The 20,789-nt window shown below is 44.1% G+C and overlaps 1 protein-coding gene across 1 annotated transcript in view; it reads right to left on the reverse strand.

The window, feature by feature from the left end:
• Positions 1-20,789, reverse strand: part of LOC124118740 (post-GPI attachment to proteins factor 6-like) — a 50,852-nt gene that overhangs the window by 19,307 nt on the left and 10,756 nt on the right. Inside the window, exons 5-9 of the mRNA XM_048399991.1 lie at positions 16,489-16,781; positions 8,329-8,648; positions 6,768-6,979; positions 1,852-2,000; positions 520-698 (exon numbers count right to left, since the gene is read on the reverse strand). Of these exons, the coding sequence (XP_048255948.1) occupies positions 520-698; positions 1,852-2,000; positions 6,768-6,979; positions 8,329-8,648; positions 16,489-16,781 (1,153 nt within the window). The remainder of the gene's footprint in view (positions 1-519; positions 699-1,851; positions 2,001-6,767; positions 6,980-8,328; positions 8,649-16,488; positions 16,782-20,789) is intronic.

The following is a 20,789-nucleotide window of genomic DNA, read 5'->3' on the forward strand; positions in this document are numbered from 1 at the left end:
TAACTCTGCACAACAGCTATTTAAGATCCCTCAGATGACAGAACCAGAGAACAGTAGTAAACCTATATCACAGTGATTCGAAATCCCAAAGTGATTGAGGTGGTGGACATTAACCAACTGTTGGGTGAGTCTGGGAGTTGAACTCCAAATCAGCAGATCCTGGAACAACTAAAGGGTGCAACTCTGCACCACAAAGAGCAATCACTCGCTCAGCCATTCCCCTACATGTGAGAGGACACAGACAAGGCAACAACCCTTGTAATACATGGCCTTAACAGGTCAGAAATATTTAGTAAAACATTCATTATTTCATGAAGGATAATCCCTTTCTAGTTACTGACAGGATAAAAATTGCAGCTCCCAAGTGACAGATGGCTTGGTCTGTTTTTGGAAGTGACATTCTCTTTTGCTCCCAGCTGTGTTTTTTTATATGTCCATAGCCAAGTCTAATGCCAAATTAAAAGTTTGTGCCAAATTTAGATCTCATTAACTGAAGGCAACCAAAACGTCTCAACTCACTGTTGAAAAAAACATGTTGAATAAGTAGACCAACGCTTCCACAAAGTAGCGTCGATGAAGAGCCACGATGATGCCAGGGATGAAGAAGAGGTTGCTGAGAGACAACAGCAAAGTCATGGCCAACTCTGTTGTGTCCGAGTTTGCATGACTTCCATCTGTGCAGCCATACCCCCGCCAACCTGTGAAACAAGGAAAGTTGCCATGGTTACTGAGGGATAACAATAAAGTCATAGCCAACTCTGTTGTGTCCGAGTTTGCATGACTTCCATCTGTGCAGCCATACCCACGCCAACCTGTGAAACAAGGAAAGTTGCCATGGTTACTGAGGGATAACAATAAAGTCATAGCCAACTCTGTTGTGTCCGAGTTTGCATGACTTCCATCTGTGCAGCCATACCCCCGCCAACCTGTGAAACAAGGAAAGTTGCCATGGTTACTGAGGGATAACAATAAAGTCATAGCCAACTCTGTTGTGTCCGAGTTTGCATGACTTCCATCTGTGCAGCCATACCCACGCCAACCTGTGAAACAAGGAAAGTTGCCATGGTTACTGAGGGATAACAATAAAGTCATAGCCAACTCTGTTGTGTCCGAGTTTGCATGACTTCCATCTGTGCAGCCATACCCCCGCCAACCTGTGAAACAAGGAAAGTTGCCATGGTTACTGAGGGATAACAATAAAGTCATAGCCAACTCTGTTGTGTCCGAGTTTGCATGACTTCCATCTGTGCAGCCATACCCCCGCCAACCTGTGAAACAAGGAAAGTTGCCATGGTTACTGAGGGATAACAATAAAGTCATAGCCAACTCTGTTGTGTCCGAGTTTGCATGACTTCCATCTGTGCAGCCATACCCCCGCCAACCTGTGAAACAAGGAAAGTTGCCATGGTTACTGAAAGACAACAATAAAATCACTGTTGTTTCCCCAAGTCTGCAAGACTTCCATCTGTGCAGCCATACTGAAATAAGAGCCTTACAAATATCTCTTAACAGCAAAACTGATTTCAAATAATGCATCCATCACATTGCTTTTATGGGATCTTAATCTTCATTGACTAGGAATGCATGTATTGTAAATGTCATGAATTATAGTCACTTATTAAGGATTCCTCTTTCTGAGAATGTCATCGAAGTGTGTTCAAAATGGATCAGGGGCCCGTAGTACAAAACAACCTTAGCACATCTACTGTTGAAAACCTATGTTAAGATATGGGAGTTATGATCACCTTAGTGCTAAGATCGCATTGTACAATGGCACCCTGGAAGAAAAATCACTCTGAAAACCTGGAGAATCTTTATGAAGTTCCGTTTGAAGCTGCACCAACGACATACCTGCATAGCATTCACAGGAGCTGAAGATGTGGACACCGCTGATGTATTCCTTGCATTTGCCGTATCGGCCGCAGCGCTCCTCAATACACGGGGACAAACTCACCATGAACTCTACCAGCGGGGCACTGTAACATCCCCCCTGGGGCTTGCTGAAACAGAAAATAAATACAATCACAGTTTAGCATGTTTAGGTAGATGTGCTACAACAATTTCTTTTTCAGAATCTTATCAATTCTTGGAGAAGCAAGTGAGGTGAGGTGAGGTGAGGTGAGGTGAGGTGAGGTGAGGTGAGGTGAGGTGAGGTGAAATGGGGTTTAATATTACGTTCAAGATTATTGCACTTATATAGCGACATGCATGCAGGTGTGTGTGTGTGGCTGCTTGTACTAGTCCAGACTAATTCTGGTTTTATTTCGCTAACCCATTTTAACATGCTGCAGTTTAACATGAATACCCTACTCAGACAGTATACTGACTCTGAGCCAAGTTAAGCTGAGTTAAGCTGAGTGAAGCCAAGCCGAGCCGAGCCGAGCTGAGACAACTTATCCTTGACTTATCCTCTGAACGCAGAGGGCCAGGGAGGGTTATAACTAGTACCATCTCTTGACGACTATTGGTATGATTTGTTTGTTTGTTTTGTTTGTTTGTTTGTTTGTTGTTTAACGCCCCACTCAGCCTGGACCAGACAATCCTGTGATTGACAACATGAGCATTGATCCATACAATTGGGATCGATGACATGCATCAACCAAGTCAGCCAGTCTGACCACTTGATCCCGTTTGTCGCCTCTTACGACAAGCATAGTCGCCTTTTACAGCAAACATGGGTTGCTGAAGACCTATTCTACCCCGGATCTTCACGGGGGCAATAGCCAATAAGAAGGAGATTGTAGCAGGCAGTCTGTAAGGACAGGTACCTACTGTGGATGTGAGAGATTGTAGCAGGTGCTCTGTAAGGACAGGTACCTACTGTGGATTTGAGAGATTGTAGCAGGTGTTCTGTAAGGACAGGTACCTACTGTGGATTTGAGAGATTGTAGCAGGTGCTCTGTAAGGAGAGGTACCTACTGTGGATGTGAGAGATTGTAGCAGGCACTCTGTAAGGGGAGGCACCTACTGTGGATGTGAGAGATTGTAGCAGGTGTTCTGTAAGGAGAGGTACCTACTGTGGATGTGAGAGATTGTAGCAGGTGTTCTGTAAGGACAGGTACCTACTGTGGATGTGAGAGATTGTAGCAGGTGTTCTGTAAGGAGAGGTACCTACTGTGGATGTGAGAGATTGTAGCAGGTGTTCTGTAAGGAGAGAGGTACCTACTGTGGATGTGAGAGATTGTAGCAGGTGTTCTGTAAGGAGAGGTACCTACTGTGGATGTGAGATTGTAGCAGGTGTTCTGTAAGGAGAGAGGTACCTACTGTGGATGTGAGAGATTGTAGCAGGTGTTCTGTAAGGACAAGTACCTACAGTGGATGTGAGAGATTGTAGCAGGTGCTCTGTAAGGAGAGGTACCTACTGTGGATGTGAGAGATTGTAGCAGGTGCTCTGTAAGGAGAGGTACCTACTGTGGATGTGAGAGATTGTAGCAGGTGTTCTGTAAGGAGAGGTACCTACTGTGGATGTGAGAGATTGTAGCAGGTGTTCTGTAAGGAGAGGTACCTACTGTGGATGTGAGAGATTGTAGCAGGTGTTCTGTAAGGACAGGTACCTACTGTGGATGTGAGAGATTGTAGCAGGTGTTCTGTAAGGACAGGTACCTACAGTGGATGTGAGAGATTGTAGCAGGTGTTCTGTAAGGACAGGTACCTACTGTGGATGTGAGAGATTGTAGCAGGCAGTCTGTAAGGAGAGAGGTACCTACTGTGGATGTGAGAGATTGTAGCAGGTGTTCTGTAAGGACAGGTACCTACTGTGGATGTGAGAGATTGTAGCAGGTGTTCTGTAAGGACAGGTACCTACTGTGGATGTGAGAGATTGTAGCAGGTGTTCTGTAAGGAGAGGTACCTACTGTGGATGTGAGAGATTGTAGCAGGTGTTCTGTAAGGAAAGGTACCTACTGTGGATGTGAGAGATTGTAGCAGGTGTTCTGTAAGGAGAGAGGTACCTACTGTGGATGTGAGAGATTGTAGCAGGTGTTCTGTAAGGAGAGGTACCTACTGTGGATGTGAGATTGTAGCAGGTGTTCTGTAAGGAGAGAGGTACCTACTGTGGATGTGAGAGATTGTAGCAGGCACTCTGTAAGGGGAGGCACCTACTGTGGATGTGAGAGATTGTAGCAGGTGTTCTGTAAGGAGAGGTACCTACTGTGGATGTGAGAGATTGTAGCAGGTGTTCTGTAAGGACAGGTACCTACTGTGGATGTGAGAGATTGTAGCAGGTGTTCTGTAAGGAGAGGTACCTACTGTGGATGTGAGAGATTGTAGCAGGTGTTCTGTAAGGAGAGAGGTACCTACTGTGGATGTGAGAGATTGTAGCAGGTGTTCTGTAAGGACAAGTACCTACTGTGGATGTGAGAGATTGTAGCAGGTGTTCTGTAAGGAGAGAGGTACCTACTGTGGATGTGAGAGATTGTAGCAGGTGTTCTGTAAGGAGAGGTACCTACTGTGGATGTGAGATTGTAGCAGGTGTTCTGTAAGGAGAGAGGTACCTACTGTGGATGTGAGAGATTGTAGCATGTGTTCTGTAAGGACAAGTACCTACAGTGGATGTGAGAGATTGTAGCAGGTGCTCTGTAAGGAGAGGTACCTACTGTGGATGTGAGAGATTGTAGCAGGTGTTCTGTAAGGAGAGGTACCTACTGTGGATGTGAGAGATTGTAGCAGGTGTTCTGTAAGGAGAGGTACCTACTGTGGATGTGAGAGATTGTAGCAGGTGTTCTGTAAGGAGAGGTACCTACTGTGGATGTGAGAGATTGTAGCAGGTGTTCTGTAAGGACAGGTACCTACTGTGGATGTGAGAGATTGTAGCAGGTGTTCTGTAAGGACAGGTACCTACTGTGGATGTGAGAGATTGTAGCAGGCAGTCTGTAAGGAGAGAGGTACCTACTGTGGATGTGAGAGATTGTAGCAGGTGTTCTGTAAGGAGAGAGGTACCTACAGTGGATGTGAGAGATTGTAGCAGGCACTCTGTAGGGAGAGGTACCTACTGTGGATGTGAGAGATTGTAGCAGGTGTTCTGTAAGGACAGGTACCTACTGTAGATGTGAGAGATTGTAGCAGGTGTTCTGTAAGGACAAGTACCTACTGTGGATGTGAGAGATTGTAGCAGGCAGTCTGTAAGGACAGGTACCTACTGTGGATGTGAGAGATTGTAGCAGGCACTCTGTAGGGACAAGTACCTACAGTGGATGTGAGAGATTGTAGCAGGCACTCTGTAGGGAGAGGTACCTACTGTGGATGTGAGAGATTGTAGCAGGTGTTCTGTAAGGACAGGTACCTACTGTGGATGTGAGAGATTGTAGCAGGCAGTCTGTAAGGACAAGTACCTACAGTGGATGTGAGAGATTGTAGCAGGCACTCTGTAGGGAGAGGTACCTACTGTGGATGTGAGAGATTGTAGCAGGCACTCTGTAAGGAGAGGTACCTACTGTGGATGTGAGAGATTGTAGCAGGTGTTCTGTAAGGACAGGTACCTACTGTGGATGTGAGAGATTGTAGCAGGTGTTCTGTAAGGACAGGTACCTTCTGTGGATGTGAGAGATTGTAGCAGGCACTCTGTAAGGAGAGGTACCTACTGTGGATGTGAGAGATTGTAGCAGGTGTTCTGTAAGGACAGGTACCTACTGTGGATGTGAGAGATTGTAGCAGGCACTCTGTAAGGACAGGTACCTACTGTGGATGTGAGAGATTGTAGCACGTGTTCTGTAAGGACAGGTACCTACTGTGGATGTGAGAGATTGTAGCAGGTGTTCTGTAAGGACAAGTACCTACTGTGGATTTGAGAGATTGTAGCAGGTGTTCTGTAAGGACAGGTACCTACTGTGGATGTGAGAGATTGTAGCAGGTGTTCTGTAAGGACAGGTACCTACTGTGGATGTGAGAGATTGTAGCAGGCAGTCTGTAAGGACAGGTATCTACTGTGGATGTGAGAGATTGTAGCAGGTGTTCTGTAAGGACAGGTACCTACAGTGGATGTGAGAGATTGTAGCAGGCAGTCTGTAAGGACAGGTACCTACTGTGGATGTGAGAGATTGTAGCAGGCACTCTGTAAGGAGAGGTACCTACTGTGGATGTGAGAGATTGTAGCAGGTGTTCTGTAAGGACAGGTACCTACTGTGGATGTGAGAGATTGTAGCAGGCAGTCTGTAAGGACAGGTACCTACTGTGGATGTGAGAGATTGTAGCAGGTGTTCTGTAAGGACAGGTACCTACTGTGGATGTGAGAGATTGTAGCAGGCACTCTGTAAGGACAGGTACCTACTGTGGATGTGAGAGATTGTAGCAGGTGTTCTGTAAGGACAAGTACCTACTGTGGATGTGAGAGATTGTAGCAGGTGTTCTGTAAGGACAGGTACCTACTGTGGATGTGAGAGATTGTAGCAGGTGTTCTGTAAGGACAGGTACCTACTGTGGATGTGAGAGATTGTAGCAGGCAGTCTGTAAGGACAGGTATCTACTGTGGATGTGAGAGATTGTAGCAGGTGTTCTGTAAGGAGAGAGGTACCTACTATGGATGTGAGAGATTGTAGCAGGCAGTCTGTAAGGAGACAGGTACCTACTGTGGATGTGAGAGATTGTAGCAGGTGTTCTGTAAGGAGAGAGGTACCTACTATGGATGTGAGAGATTGTAGCAGGCAGTCTGTAAGGAGACAGGTACCTACTGTGGATGTGAGAGATTGTAGCAGGTGTTCTGTAAGGAGAGAGGTACCTACTGTGGATGTGAGAGATTGTAGCAGGCAGTCTGTAAGGAGACAGGTACCTACTGTGGATGTGAGAGATTGTAGCAGGCAGTCTGTAAGGAGAGGTACCACTGCCCAGCCTCTGGGTAGGGAATGTACAGCATGGCAGATGAGTTCTCCTCCGATGTTGTGTTGACAGTCATCAGAGCACCATCTGGACACCCCAGAAGCGTCTCCTTGTAGGGGACACGCCCCTTCATCAAGCACAGCCAGATCCTGTAGCCTTCAATCAGGTGCTGTTGCAGGAACAGATGATAACCATGGCAACACTTCAGACACTATCAGGGTATTCACTCATGGGGCATGGATGTTATTTGTAATTACCACCTCAATCAAGTCAGGAGGAGAACATTTAGCCTTAAAAAACATATTATCATCCAAAACTGGCTCCCACATGAGATATCGCTACATTGTAGATATTGCTGCGATGAAATTGCATCACAATGCTTTGCAGACCATTGTGACGCCATTGGTTACCATGACGTCACAATCAAATGACATCACTAATGGCTCTGCTACTGAAGCTGTTAGCAGTACTTTCTACACTTAAGACACTGCTTATTACTGTCAACAAACAGAAAAAGTTGGGAGAATGATGTTGGATGATAAATAAAATCTCACCCTAGTATCTTTTGATATCAAATACATCAACACTCACTGATAAAAGTGGAAAAAATCCTCGGCAAGACTTGGAGTTTTTCCCCTTTTATCAACTTGTGTTGATATATTTGATTTCAAAAGGCACTCGGGTAAGATTCTCTTTATAATCTTGGTTCTCAGGTACCGCCTGCATCATCATAAAGTCTGCCACACGTTTTGGTTTTATTTCCATTTTCCAAAACAAATAAAAATCCTAATACTAAAAACAATGTGATCCAAAATAGCATGCAGTTACTTCCGTTTACTTGCGCACTGTCACAACCCTCTGGCAATTAACCAAGATTTGGCCTAGAGCTGAGACCTAGAGAACCACACTCCGTCGCAGTGGTGACTCAGCATAACACCACTGCCACAGGCTAATTTGCATATCACGTGACCAGACTTTTCTCTTGTTTGTAAACAAACGCGCCTTTTCAGAAACCAGTATAGAACGGACTAATGTAAGTATTTGGGGGCGCTTTACATATTGTTTTGCATAACTATATAGATATGCTACTACAACTGCGACAGTGAGTTGCATGACAATATATATTTATGCATCAAAGTGACCGTGTCGCTAGCTCTCTGTTGCGCTTCGATGACAGCACGTGGAGCCGTACAACCAATGTAAACATAGGATAACTACGCAAAAACAAGTAGATTTTTACGTATTTGCATACTTTCTCAATGAAAGTTAACCATTCTTTGACATTTGTTTATGAAAATGTGTAGACTTGTCAAACATGAAACGGATGAAAAGCATATGCAATATCTTGAATGGACTGTGAAAGATGTGACGAATCGTCACATGGCGCTGGCCTGTGGCAGAGGTACTATGCTAGCTGGCTGCCGGCCACATGGAACTCTGGGTAGGAGAGTGCTAGAGAACACCTTGATAAATCCCAAGTAGCATACATATAAGTAACATATCCCAGCATGCACTCACTGCGCGATCCTCGAGGACAGCCAGGCTGATCTTGAGCGTGCCGCCTGTGTCTTCCACTTCGTCCAGGTTGAAGCTGGTGGAGAACGACCACTGGCTTGATAAGAGAATCTGGTTCTGTGGGATAGGCAGCTCCCCATAGTTGTGGATCACAAACACTCCTGAGAAGTCTATCGGTGCAATCTTATATCGGCCTAAAGAATTAGACGTTACACATTTTGCTTTCCTTGTTGGACGTTCTTGCCTGTAGGGTGAGTATCTCACTATGCCATCTGTGGTGTTCTTCACGCCCATGTCTACGAGTATGGTGGGCTTGTCGCATTCTGAAACACAGAAACATTCAGCTTTGTAACCAGGGTAACATGGCCAGAAAAAACCTCAAATTCTAAGACAGATCTCGTTTTTCCGTTCAAATCAAAATTAATAAATGTATCTGCCGAGATATTGCTGCAATACTGCTTATAACAGCATCATGTAGTTATGATATTAATACCAAATTACAGAACAAATTTCTTGCTCTGTCTATTTATACATAATTCAGCATTAATAGAATACATATTTCTCCAATCGGCCCTCTTATCATTCATGGGGGCAATGGTGGCCGAGTCGTCTAAGGCGCTGCAATTGGTTGTGCAGAGTTGAGTCCCTTGGGCAACCCAGGAACCTATGATCGTGGGTTCGAATCTTGATTCGCCCCGATTTGGTTTCTAGGTTTGTCAGCACCATACCCGTGCTCGTGGGTTTCACCGAAGTGGTAAACGTCTGAGACCTGCATCACTACGGGTGTTCTGGAGAACTATAGCCAGGAACATGAAATGTTCGCTGGGAATACCACTGGGAGTTAACTAGGAGCATTCGTGCGAACGCTGAGTGCTTCGCGGATTTTGTAGTTCGTGTAAATCGTGCGGCACGTGAAATTGCCTATGTATAGCAAAGCTTTGTGAAAATAAAGTCAGTTCGAAAAACACTGCGTAACAAATGGTAGCAGAGCGTGGTTTCGGATAGTTTAGAGCAGTGTTATCTGGGTATAGGGTGCAGTGTGCACGTTAGTAGAATAGTTGCATGTTATGTCGTGTGTTGACATTTAGTTAGGGTTATAGTGGAGTTTGAGTCACAGTTTATAGAACAAACAGGTTTTGAACTTATTTGTTGACTGTTTCTTTAAATCTCGTGCACCAAGTCATGTCGCAAACAGGGTCTAAAAAGTCAGCTCATGACTTTCCTGACTATGTGGCAGAAATAGCAGAACTTAGACGCAAGAAGGCTATAGTCAAATCAGCATTCACTAAAGCAACGAATAGACTTGAAAGACTAATTGATGAAGAGAATCGTTCCACTCGGACAGAAATCCGAGACGCGATTGACAAAGTTAATGATTGTCAGCTGAAGGCTATCGAGATAGTTATAGCATTGTCTGAAACATTTCACACAATAGGTGATCAAGATAGCATGACGAAAGTTACTGGCGAGGTAACACAGATAGAGGAGATAGGGAATGAAATACAAGAACGAGCTCAAGAATATTTGCGAAACAGGGCAGATACGAGATCGTTCAGCAGCGTTAGAACAGGATTATCCAGATTATTTACGGCTGAAAAAGAAAAGCATGTTACTGTTGTTACTGCTTCTCACGTAGAGCAAGCGGAACCACAGTGGGGTTTAGATCAGAGGTCACAAACAAATGTCATTGGGTTAGGTCGGCGGCAGCAGACCAATGCAGATGAATTTAGTCATATGAATAGGCCAGAACCCATCACACAGAAGAATGTTAGACATACAATTTCCCCAGAAACTGTTGGAAATTCGAGAAGTTACAATTTGGGAAATGATATGTGGAAACAGTTGCGACGTGTTTCCATTCCTACTTTCTCGGGTGATGCCAAATCATATGAGGGTTGGAAAGCGGCTTTCATGGCTTGTGTTCATAAGGCTCCAGCTACACCTGAGTACAAGCTTTTACAGTTGCGTCAGTACTTAGCTGGGGATGCAATGAAAGTCATACAAGATTTAGGTCATAGTGCGGCTGCATATGACGTAGCACTAGATAGATTAGAGAGGAAGTATGGTGGCAAGAGACGCCAAATTACATTACAGTTGGAGGAAGTGTGTAACTTTAGGCCATTTCGTCCTGGCAATGTCAAGGATATTGAGCGGTATGCTGACATGTTAGACACTGTCGTGGTGAATCTTAGAGATACTGACAGACTAGAAGAGTTGGGCAATGGAGCATTATATAATCAGTTACTGAAGAAAATGACAGAATCTATGTTAACTGACTATCAAAGATGGGTCTTTGATCGAGAGCGTCAAGAATCGGTAGACACATTGCGTGAGTGGGTGTTGAAAGAAACTGAGTTTAATGTTGTAGCATCAGAAACTTTGCATGGCATTTCCCAAAAGGGAACGATTACAGTTAGAGGTCAGAGCAAATCAGGTTCATACTTTGGCGATCGACAGACTGACACGAACGCTCAGTGTGTGCTCTGTAAAAGGGGTCATCATATTTGGAACTGTAAACAGTTCAAGACAATGACTGTTCCCACAAGATGGGAAACTGCTAAACAATTGAACCTTTGCTTCAGGTGTTTGGGCACTAACCATCGAGGTAATAGTTGCAGACGCAGAATCACCTGTGGAATAGATAACTGTACCGCAACTCATAGTAGATTTCTTCACTCAACAAAGAGAACTTGTGACAATGTTTCTAAAGCTGAAACTCCTGAAAGTGAAAAGCAACATGGAAGTCATGGTCCATCTGTAGTTACAATGTCTTCCACTAAATCTAGCAAGTCAACGCTAGTATCATTGAGAACAGTGCCAGTAGTTCTAAAGAATGGAAAGAACAGAATTGTTGTTAATGCACTATTGGATGATGCCAGCACACAGACTTATATTAATCAAGATGTTGCCTCAGAATTAGGGTTATGGGGTCCTACAGAGAAAGTTTCAGTTAATGTCCTCAATGGACAACATGAAACATTGGAAACGATGTCAGTTCAAGTTGGACTAGAGAGTTTGGATGGTTCAGTCAATACAACAATATCTGCCTTAACAACTACCCGGGTCACGGGACAGATGCAGGTTGTTGATTGGCAGAAGTTTGCAGGAAGATGGAAACACCTTGACAGCATTGAGTTTCCAAAAGTCAAATCTCCTCATATAATAGATCTTCTTATTGGAATGGATTATCTTGAACTGCATAGATCCTATCAGGATATCCCAGGTCACGAAGGTGAACCAACAGCACGGTTAACTCCATTGGGTTGGACCTGTGTTGGTAGGATACCAGGATTAAGTGATTGTCAGAATTCGGGCACATTCTTCACTGACAGTAGGGAAGTTGAATTAAGTTCAATATTGCAGAAATTCTGGGAAGTTGATGAAGTTCCCCCTTTGACATCTATCCTTTCCAAGGATGATGAATATGTGATTGAGTCTGTAAAAGATACAATCAGATACCAGAATGGTCGGTATCAAATTGGCATTCCATGGAAGGAAAATGCAAGTCCTTTACCAGACAATTGGGAAATAGCTTACAAACGTCTCTGTTGCACAGAGAAGAAATTATCAAAAGACAAACAGGTTGCTGATACTTATGATGGTATCATATCTCGGTATCTTGAAAAAGGTTACATTGAAAAGGTGTCCATTGATGAAACAGATGTACCCTGTGGATGGTACTTACCTCATTTCCCTGTAGTGCGTCCAGATAGGGAAACTACCAAGGTTCGCATTGTCTTTGATGCATCAGCAAAATGTGAAGGTGTATCATTGAATGACAGTATCCATCAAGGTCCAAAGTTACAAGGTGACCTATTTCAGATATTGCTCAGGTTTAGAAGGTACTCGGTAGCCATAGTATGTGACATTGCAGAAATGTATCTTCAGATAGAAATGTTGCCAAAGGACAGGTCATTCTTTCGATTTCTTTGGAGGTCAAACAATCAGAATGACATGACACAGGTTTACCAATTCTCAAGAGTAGTCTTCGGTGTTAATGCCTCTCCGTTTTTGGCACAGTACATATCACAAGAACATGCTAGAAGGTTTCAAGATACTCTACCCAAAGCTGCTGAGACTGTATTAAAGTCGACCTATATGGATGACAACATAGACTCTCTTCCAAATGAGATCGAAGCCATAGAGCTGTTTGAGCAGCTTACAGAGTTGTGGGGAAAGGCAGGCATGTGTGCACGAAAGTGGTTAAGCAATTCACCTGAAGTCTTACAGAAAATTCCCATAGAAAATAGGGCTACTGAGGTTGATCTTGGTAGGGATGAGTTGCCAACTACAAAAACACTTGGTCTGACGTGGGTGACAAAAGATGACGAGTTTAGCTTCCGAAGTACTAGTGCACAAAACAGTTGGATACTTACAAAGAGGGGTTTTCTTAGAGAAATGGCTAGGGTATTCGATCCGTTAGGATTCCTTGCTCCTTTCATCATCAAAGCTAAAATCATCATGCAGGAAGTCTGGCTCAAGGGTTTAGATTGGGATGAAGAGCTTGATAATGATTTGAAACAGAAAGCATTGCTTTGGCTCAATCAAATGAAAGAGTTGGAGACTGTTAGATTCCCGAGATGCTTGCAACTCAACTTCAAAATTGAGAACAGGAAATTACATGTTTTCGTTGATGCATCTGAAAATGCATATGGGGCAGTAGTCTACAACGTGACTACCTATCAAAATGGGATGGTGTCTAGTCGCTTGGTGGCATCAAAATGTAGAGTAGCACCTCTGAAATCAGTCAGCATTCCTCGAATGGAGTTAATGGCAGCAGTATTAGGAGTAAAGTTGATCTTGACTGTAGTCAAAGCTCTTGAAATACCAATGACTAGTGTGATTCTTTGGTCAGATAGTCAAAATGTGCTATATTGGATAAAAAACCATAGCCGCACGTTCAAAACATTCGTAGCTAATCGGATAGCTTTTATCCAAGAAAATACTGTTCCTAGTCAGTGGAACTACGTTCCTTCTGTTCAGAATCCAGCAGATATCCTGTCTAGGGGTACAACAGTTGCTAATTTGAACAAAGCATGGAATTCTGGACCTGACTTTCTAGAAAAAGATGTGACAGAATGGCCTTTACAGATGGTGAACAACCAAACATTAGATGATTCTGAAGCCAGGAAACCTGTTATGTCGACAAAGCAGTTCTTTGCAATGGCAACACCTGACCGGTGTTGGAGATTAGATCCGAGAAGACACTCAGATTGGCAAAAACTACTTAGGGTTACAGCATGGGTTTATAGATTTGTGAACAACAGTCGTTCTGACTTAGGTTTGAGAATCGCTGGGGGGCTAAGCCACGAAGAGCTTAGTGATGCAGAGATGTATCATTTAGGTAGTGCACAAAAGGAGGGATTCACCAAGGAGATATCGGCACTTGAATGTGGGAAACAATTGCCATCAAATAGTAAACTCACTGGACTTGATCCCATACTTGATGAAGATGGGTTGATTAGATGTGGAGGTAGACTGCAGTATGCAAATTTTCTCCCATTTGATGCACGGTTCCCGATAGTATTGCCCAGAAGAAATTGGGTAACAAAGCTAATCGTGAAGAAATATCATGAGGATGGAAAACACATCCTTGGTACAAATCAGATCCTTGCTCTACTATCTTCACGTTTCTGGATCGTTTCTGCTCGTGAAGAGATCCGTGAATATGAAAAGGAATGTTCTTGGTGTCGCAGACTTAAGGCAAAGCCTGGTGTGCAAATCATGGCTCCACTACCAAAGGTTAGACTGAAATACTCATTGAGAGCATTTGATCAAACTGGTGTTGATTTTGCAGGACCTTTCATCACAATACAAGGTAGGGGAAAGCAGCGAGTTAAACGCTACCTTTGTCTCTTTACTTGCCTGGCAACTAGAGCGGTGCACTTGGAAATGGCATACGGTCTTGATAGCGACTCGTTCATGAATGCCTTTTACAGAATGGTCAACCGTCGAGGCTTGCCAAGTGTAGTGGTTTCAGATAATGGGACTAATTTCACAGGAGCCGTTAAAGAGCTGAAACAACTTAGAGACAAACTTGATGAGGATTACATTAAAACCTCCTTGGCCAATCGTGGAGTTACTTGGAAGTTTAACCCACCATATTCACCACATTTTGGGGGTGCTTTTGAAGCAATGATAAAGTCTTCCAAACGAGCTATATATGCAATCCTTGGCAATGGCGACATCACTGACGAAGAACTTGTGACTGCCTTTACCGGAGCTGAATCACTGATCAATTCAAGGCCTTTAACTTACCAAAGTACACATCCACATGATGACGTTCCACTAACTCCTAATCACTTTCTTCATGGTCAGATGGGTGGAATATTTGCTCCTGAGTCGGTTGATAAGACAGGGTTCAATCCGAAAAAACGTTGGCGAAGAGTGCAAGAACTTGTACGCCACTTTTGGAAACGGTGGATGTCTGAATGGCTTCCTTCTCTACAAGCAAGGAAGAAATGGTTTATACCAAACCGTGATCTTGAAGTAGATGACGTCGTTCTGGTTGTCTCCCCTCAGTCACCTAGAGGCAGTTGGATCACCGGACGAATCATAAAGACACATCCTGGAAGAGATGGACACGTTCGAGTCGTTGACATACAGACAAGTAAGGGTGTTGTCACAAGACCAGTGACAAAAGTGTGTCCACTGGAATGGAATGTTTCAGGAACTGCAGCTGGAGAAGGCTTCAAGAACGGAACGGAACAGCAGAAGGATTCGAGGAACGGATAGAAGAATTCGTGAATGGAGGATTCAAAGAACAGCAGAAGGATTCGAGGAATGGATAGAAGAATTCGTGAATGGAGGATTGACAGAAGAGGTCATGTATAGAAGATGTTATTCAAGGATGAACATTCAAGGAAGTATTTCGAGTGACTGAAACATTAATATTTTTCATTTTGTAAAACAGGATGTGTTCTTTTTAACAATGAACATTATACTTACCAGTGAATTGACATACTTTCAAGTGGAATATTTCTTATTTACAGAGATGTGGACGTTGAAATGACTGCTTTGTTTTTCAGGACATGTGTGGACTTTTTTATGAACAATCTAGTCTCATATTATTTCATGTATGTACATATACTATGTTGTGATGGATAGCTACTATTAGAAATGATAGACTGGGATCTATCATTTGTAGGGGGGAATGTTCTGGAGAACTATAGCCAGGAACATGAAATGTTCGCTGGGAATACCACTGGGAGTTAACTAGGAGCATTCGTGCGAACGCTGAGTGCTTCGCGGATTTTGTAGTTCGTGTAAATCGTGCGGCACGTGAAATTGCCTATGTATAGCAAAGCTTTGTGAAAATAAAGTCAGTTCGAAAAACACTGCGTAACAACGGGCTTTCCTCCAACATTAAGCTGGCACATCCTGATATACAGGGATGTGGGCAGGTTTTCCCGAAAAAAAAGAGGAAAAGTCTAGGGGGGTCTGGGGGCATGCCCCCCCCCCCCCCCCACAGAAATTTTTTAAACATTTGATTGCATTTTAAGCAATTTCGTGCAGTTAGGACAACATTCACACCAAGAAATGTAATAAGTCAATGGCGAGAGTCAATAAGTCAAATAAACAGGATGGCAGATGCAGTAAAATTTCGAAGTTAAATCAGTACTTTTAAAAAATCGGGCATAGCTTTCGTGCCCCGGGCTACCCGCCAGGTCTGGGAGCAATACTGCCATAAACTTCAACCCCCATCCCCTAGACACAAGGACAACTGTCACAGCGTGCAATGTCTGACCCTTTCCCCATGTTGAAGCATATTGAAAAAAAACTTACCTTGTACTTACCTTTTGGTGAAAAAAACAAAACTCCATTGCAAACATAAGACATTAATACAACATATATCCCCATGTTATGGGGTTTTGGACGCTGAAGAAACATTCATAGTTTTCTCGCTAATCACATGAACAACTGTAAAACATCTCATTCACTTACAGGCTAAAAGACAACTTTATCTTAAAAACAAGCCATCAGCTGACTCTGAGTATTTACAATTTCTGTGTGACGCCACACCCCACGTTATAGTGCAAGTATTCGTGATAGAAAACGTATGATGTCCGAAAACCTATGCTGGTGAAGATTTCACATCCCTGGATATAACTGGAATACCGTTCAAAGCGGCGTTAAACCCACTCACTCACTCTAATCACTCACCATAAGTCATAAAATGAAGAATAAATGACAAAGTCTTCACTTCAGGCAATGCTGGGTTCCGAATGAACTTGATGTAAGTGGGCTCCAGAATGGGAGGTGATGTCATGGGGTAGATGCACGAGCTGTTGCTGACGCTGCAGTTGACAGTGACGGAGGTGTTGGAGGGAACCACCTCGTTGGAGAGCACGAAGCTGATGGGGCATGGTGAGATGGCCTGAGTGGTGTTGCCCTGCGTCGTCTCGCAACCACTGATCTGTATATCATACAGCACTGTGAAGTCCGGCGCTCTGAACCTGGATGAGAGGATGAGAGGAAAATAAGTCAACCCTAATTCCTATTTCTTGACTTCCGAGGCCTGCTGGGGCGGTCGGGTAGCCTAGTGGTTAAAGCGTTCGCTCGTCACGCCGAAGACCCAGGTTCAATTCCCGACATGGGTACAATGTGTGAAGCCCATTTCTGGCGTCCCCTGCCTAATATTGCTAAAAGCGGCGTAAAATCAAACTCACTCACTCACTCTGAGGCTTGCTTCACATCGTCATCTTGCCAATTCAAGTTTATGATAAAGTTTGTGAAATACTACAAAAATACAGAAACACCTTCTTGTGAAGTCTCTCCCTGACCTGACTATACACTAATGGAGGTACCTACTTGTGAAGTCTCTCCCTGGTCTGACTATACACTAATGGAGGTACCTTCTTGTGAAGTCTCCCCCTGGTCTGACTATACACTGATGGAGGTACCTACTTGTGAAGTCTCTCCCTGATCTGACTATACACTGATGGAGGTACCTACTTGTGAAGTCTCTCCCTGACCTGACTATACACTGATGGAGGTACCTACATGTGAAGTCTCTCCCTGACCTGACTATACACTGATGGAGGTACCTACATGTAAAGTCACTCCCTGACCTGACTATACACTAATGGAGGTACCTACTTGTGAAGTCTCTCCCTGATCTGACTATACACTGATGGAGGTACCTACTTGTGAAGTCTCTCCCTGACCTGACTATACACTGATGGAGGTACCTACTTGTGAAGTCTCTCCCTGGCCTGACTATACACTGATGGAGGTACCTACATGTGAAGTCTCTCCCTGACCTGACTATACACTAATGGAGGTACCTACATGTGAAGTCTCTCCCTGACCTGACTATACACTGATGGAGGTACCTACTTGTGAAGTCTCTCCCTGACCTGACTATACACTGATGGAGGTACCTACATGTGAAGTCTCTCCCTGACCTGACTATACACTAATGGAGGTACCTACATGTGAAGTCTCTCCCTGATCTGACTATACACTGATGGAGGTACCTACTTGTGAAGTCTCTCCCTGACCTGACTATACACTGATGGAGGTACCTACTTGTGAAGTCTCTCCCTGACCTGACTATACACTAATGGGGGTACCTACATGTGAAGTCTCTCCCTGGCCTGACTATACACTGATGGAGGTACCTACTTGTGAAGGCCCTCCCTGACCTGACTATACACTGATGGAGGTACCTACTTGTGAAGTCTCTCCCTGACCTGACTATACACTAATGGAGGTACCTACATGTAAAGTCTCTCCCTGATCTGACTATACACTGATGGAGGTACCTACTTGTGAAGTCTCTCCCTGACCTGACTATACACTGATGGAGGTACCTACATGTGAAGTCTCTCCCTGGTCTGACTATACACTGATGGAGGTACCTACATGTAAAGTCTCTCCCTGACCTGACTATACACTAATGGAGGTACCTACTTGTGAAGTCTCTCCCTGACCTGACTATACACTGATGGAGGTACCTACTTGTGAAGTCACTCACTGACCTGACTATACACTAATGGAGGTACCTACATGTAAAGTCTCTCCCTGATCTGACTATACACTGATGGAGGTACCTACTTATGAAGTCTCTCCCTGACCTGACTATACACTAATGGAGGTACCTACATGTGAAGTCTCTCCCTGACCTGACTATACACTGATGGAGGTACCTACTTGTGAAGTCTCTCCCTGGCCTGACTATACACTGATGGAGGTACCTACTTGTGAAGGCCCTCCCTGACCTGACTATACACTGATGGAGGTACCTACTTGTGAAGTCTCTCCCTGACCTGACTATACACTAATGGAGGTACCTACATGTAAAGTCTCTCCCTGATCTGACTATACACTGATGGAGGTACCTACTTGTGAAGTCTCTCCCTGACCTGACTATACACTGATGGAGGTACCTACTTGTGAAGTCTCTCCCTGGTCTGACTATACACTGATGGAGGTACCTACATGTAAAGTCTCTCCCTGACCTGACTATACACTAATGGAGGTACCTACTTGTGAAGTCTCTCCCTGATCTGACTATACACTAATGGAGGTACCTACTTGTGAAGTCTCTCCCTGATCTGACTATACACTAATGGAGGTACCTACTTGTGAAGTCTCTCCCTGATCTGACTATACACTAATGGAGGTACCTACTTGTGAAGTCTCTCCCTGATCTGACTATACACTGATGGAGGTACCTACTTGTGAAGTCTCTATCTGAGCTTACTATACACTGATGGAGGTACCTACTTGTGAAGTCACTCACTGACCTGACTATACACTGATGGAGGTACCTACTTGTGAAGACTCTCCCTGACCTGACTATACACTAATGGAGGTACCTACTTGTGAAGTCTCTCCCTGACCTGACTATACACTGATGGAGGTACCTACTTGTGAAGTCTCTCCCTGATCTGACTATACACTGATGGAGGTACCTACTTGTGAAGTCTCTCCCTGGCATGACTATACACTGATGGAGGTACCTACATGTAAAGTCTCTCCCTGACCTGACTATACACTAATGGAGGTACCTACATGTGAAGTCTCTCCCTGATCTGACTATACACTAATGGAGGTACCTACTTGTGAAGTCACTCACTGACCTGACTATACACTAATGGGGGTACCTACATGTGAAGTCTCTCCCTGATCTGACTATACACTAATGGAGGTACCTACTTGTGAAGTCACTCACTGACCTGACTATACACTAATGGAGGTACCTACATGTAAAGTCTCTCCCTGAGCTTACTATACACTAATGGAGGTACCTACATGTAAAGTCTCTCCCTGAGCTTACTATACACTAATGGAGGTACCTACATGTAAAGTCACTCCCTGAGCTTACTATACACTAATGGAGGTACCTACATGTAAAGTCACTCCCTGACCTGACTATACACTGATGGAGGTACCTACATGTAAAGTCACTCCCTGACCTGACTATACACTAATGAAGGTACCTACATGTAAAGTCTCTCCCTGATCTGACAATACACTGATGGAGGTACCTACTTGTGAAGTCTCTCCCTGATCTGACTATACACTAATGGAGGTACCTACATGTAAAGTCTCTCCCTGATCTGACTATACACTGATGGAGGTACCTACTTGTGAAGTCTCTCCCTGACCTGACTATACACTGATGGAGGTACCTACTTGTGAAGGCCCTCCCTGACCTGACTATACACTGATGGAGGTACCTACTTGTGAAGTCTCTCCCTGACCTGACTATACACTGATGGAGGTACCTACATGTAAAGTCTCTCCCTGACCTGACTATACACTGATGGAGGTACCTACTTGTGAAGTCTCTCCCTGATCTGACTATACACTGATGGAGGTACCTACTTGTGAAGTCTCTCCCTGGCCTGACTATACACTGATGGAGGAACCTACTTGTGAAGTCTCTCCCTGATCTGACTATACACTAATGGAGGTACCTACTTGTGAAGTCTCTCCCTGATCTGACTATACACTAATGGAGGTACCTACTTGTGAAGTCTCTCCCTGACCTGACTATACACTGATGGAGGTACCTACTTGTGAAGTCTCTCCCTGGCCTGACTATACACTGATGGAGGTACCTACTTGTGAAGTCTCTCCCTGGTCTGACTATACACTAATGGAGGTACCTACTTGTGAAGTCTCTCCCTGGTCTGACTATACACTAATGGAGGTACCTACTTGTGAAGTCTCTATCTGAGCTTACTATACACTGATGGAGGTACCTACTTGTGAAGTCACTCACTGACCTGACTATACACTAATGGAGGTACCTACATGTGAAGTCTCCCCCTGATCTGACTATACACTAATGGAGGTACCTACTTGTGAAGTCTCTCCCTGACCTGACTATACACTAATGGAGGTACCTACTTGTGAAGTCTCTCCCTGACCTGACTATACACTAATGGAGGTACCTACTTGTGAAGTCTCTATCTGAGCTTACTATACACTAATGGAGGTACCTACATGTG

Source organism: Haliotis rufescens, unplaced genomic scaffold (genome assembly GCF_023055435.1).
Source record: "Haliotis rufescens isolate VD_foot unplaced genomic scaffold, xgHalRufe1.0.p SCAF_2, whole genome shotgun sequence".
NCBI lineage: Eukaryota > Metazoa > Mollusca > Gastropoda > Lepetellida > Haliotidae > Haliotis > Haliotis rufescens.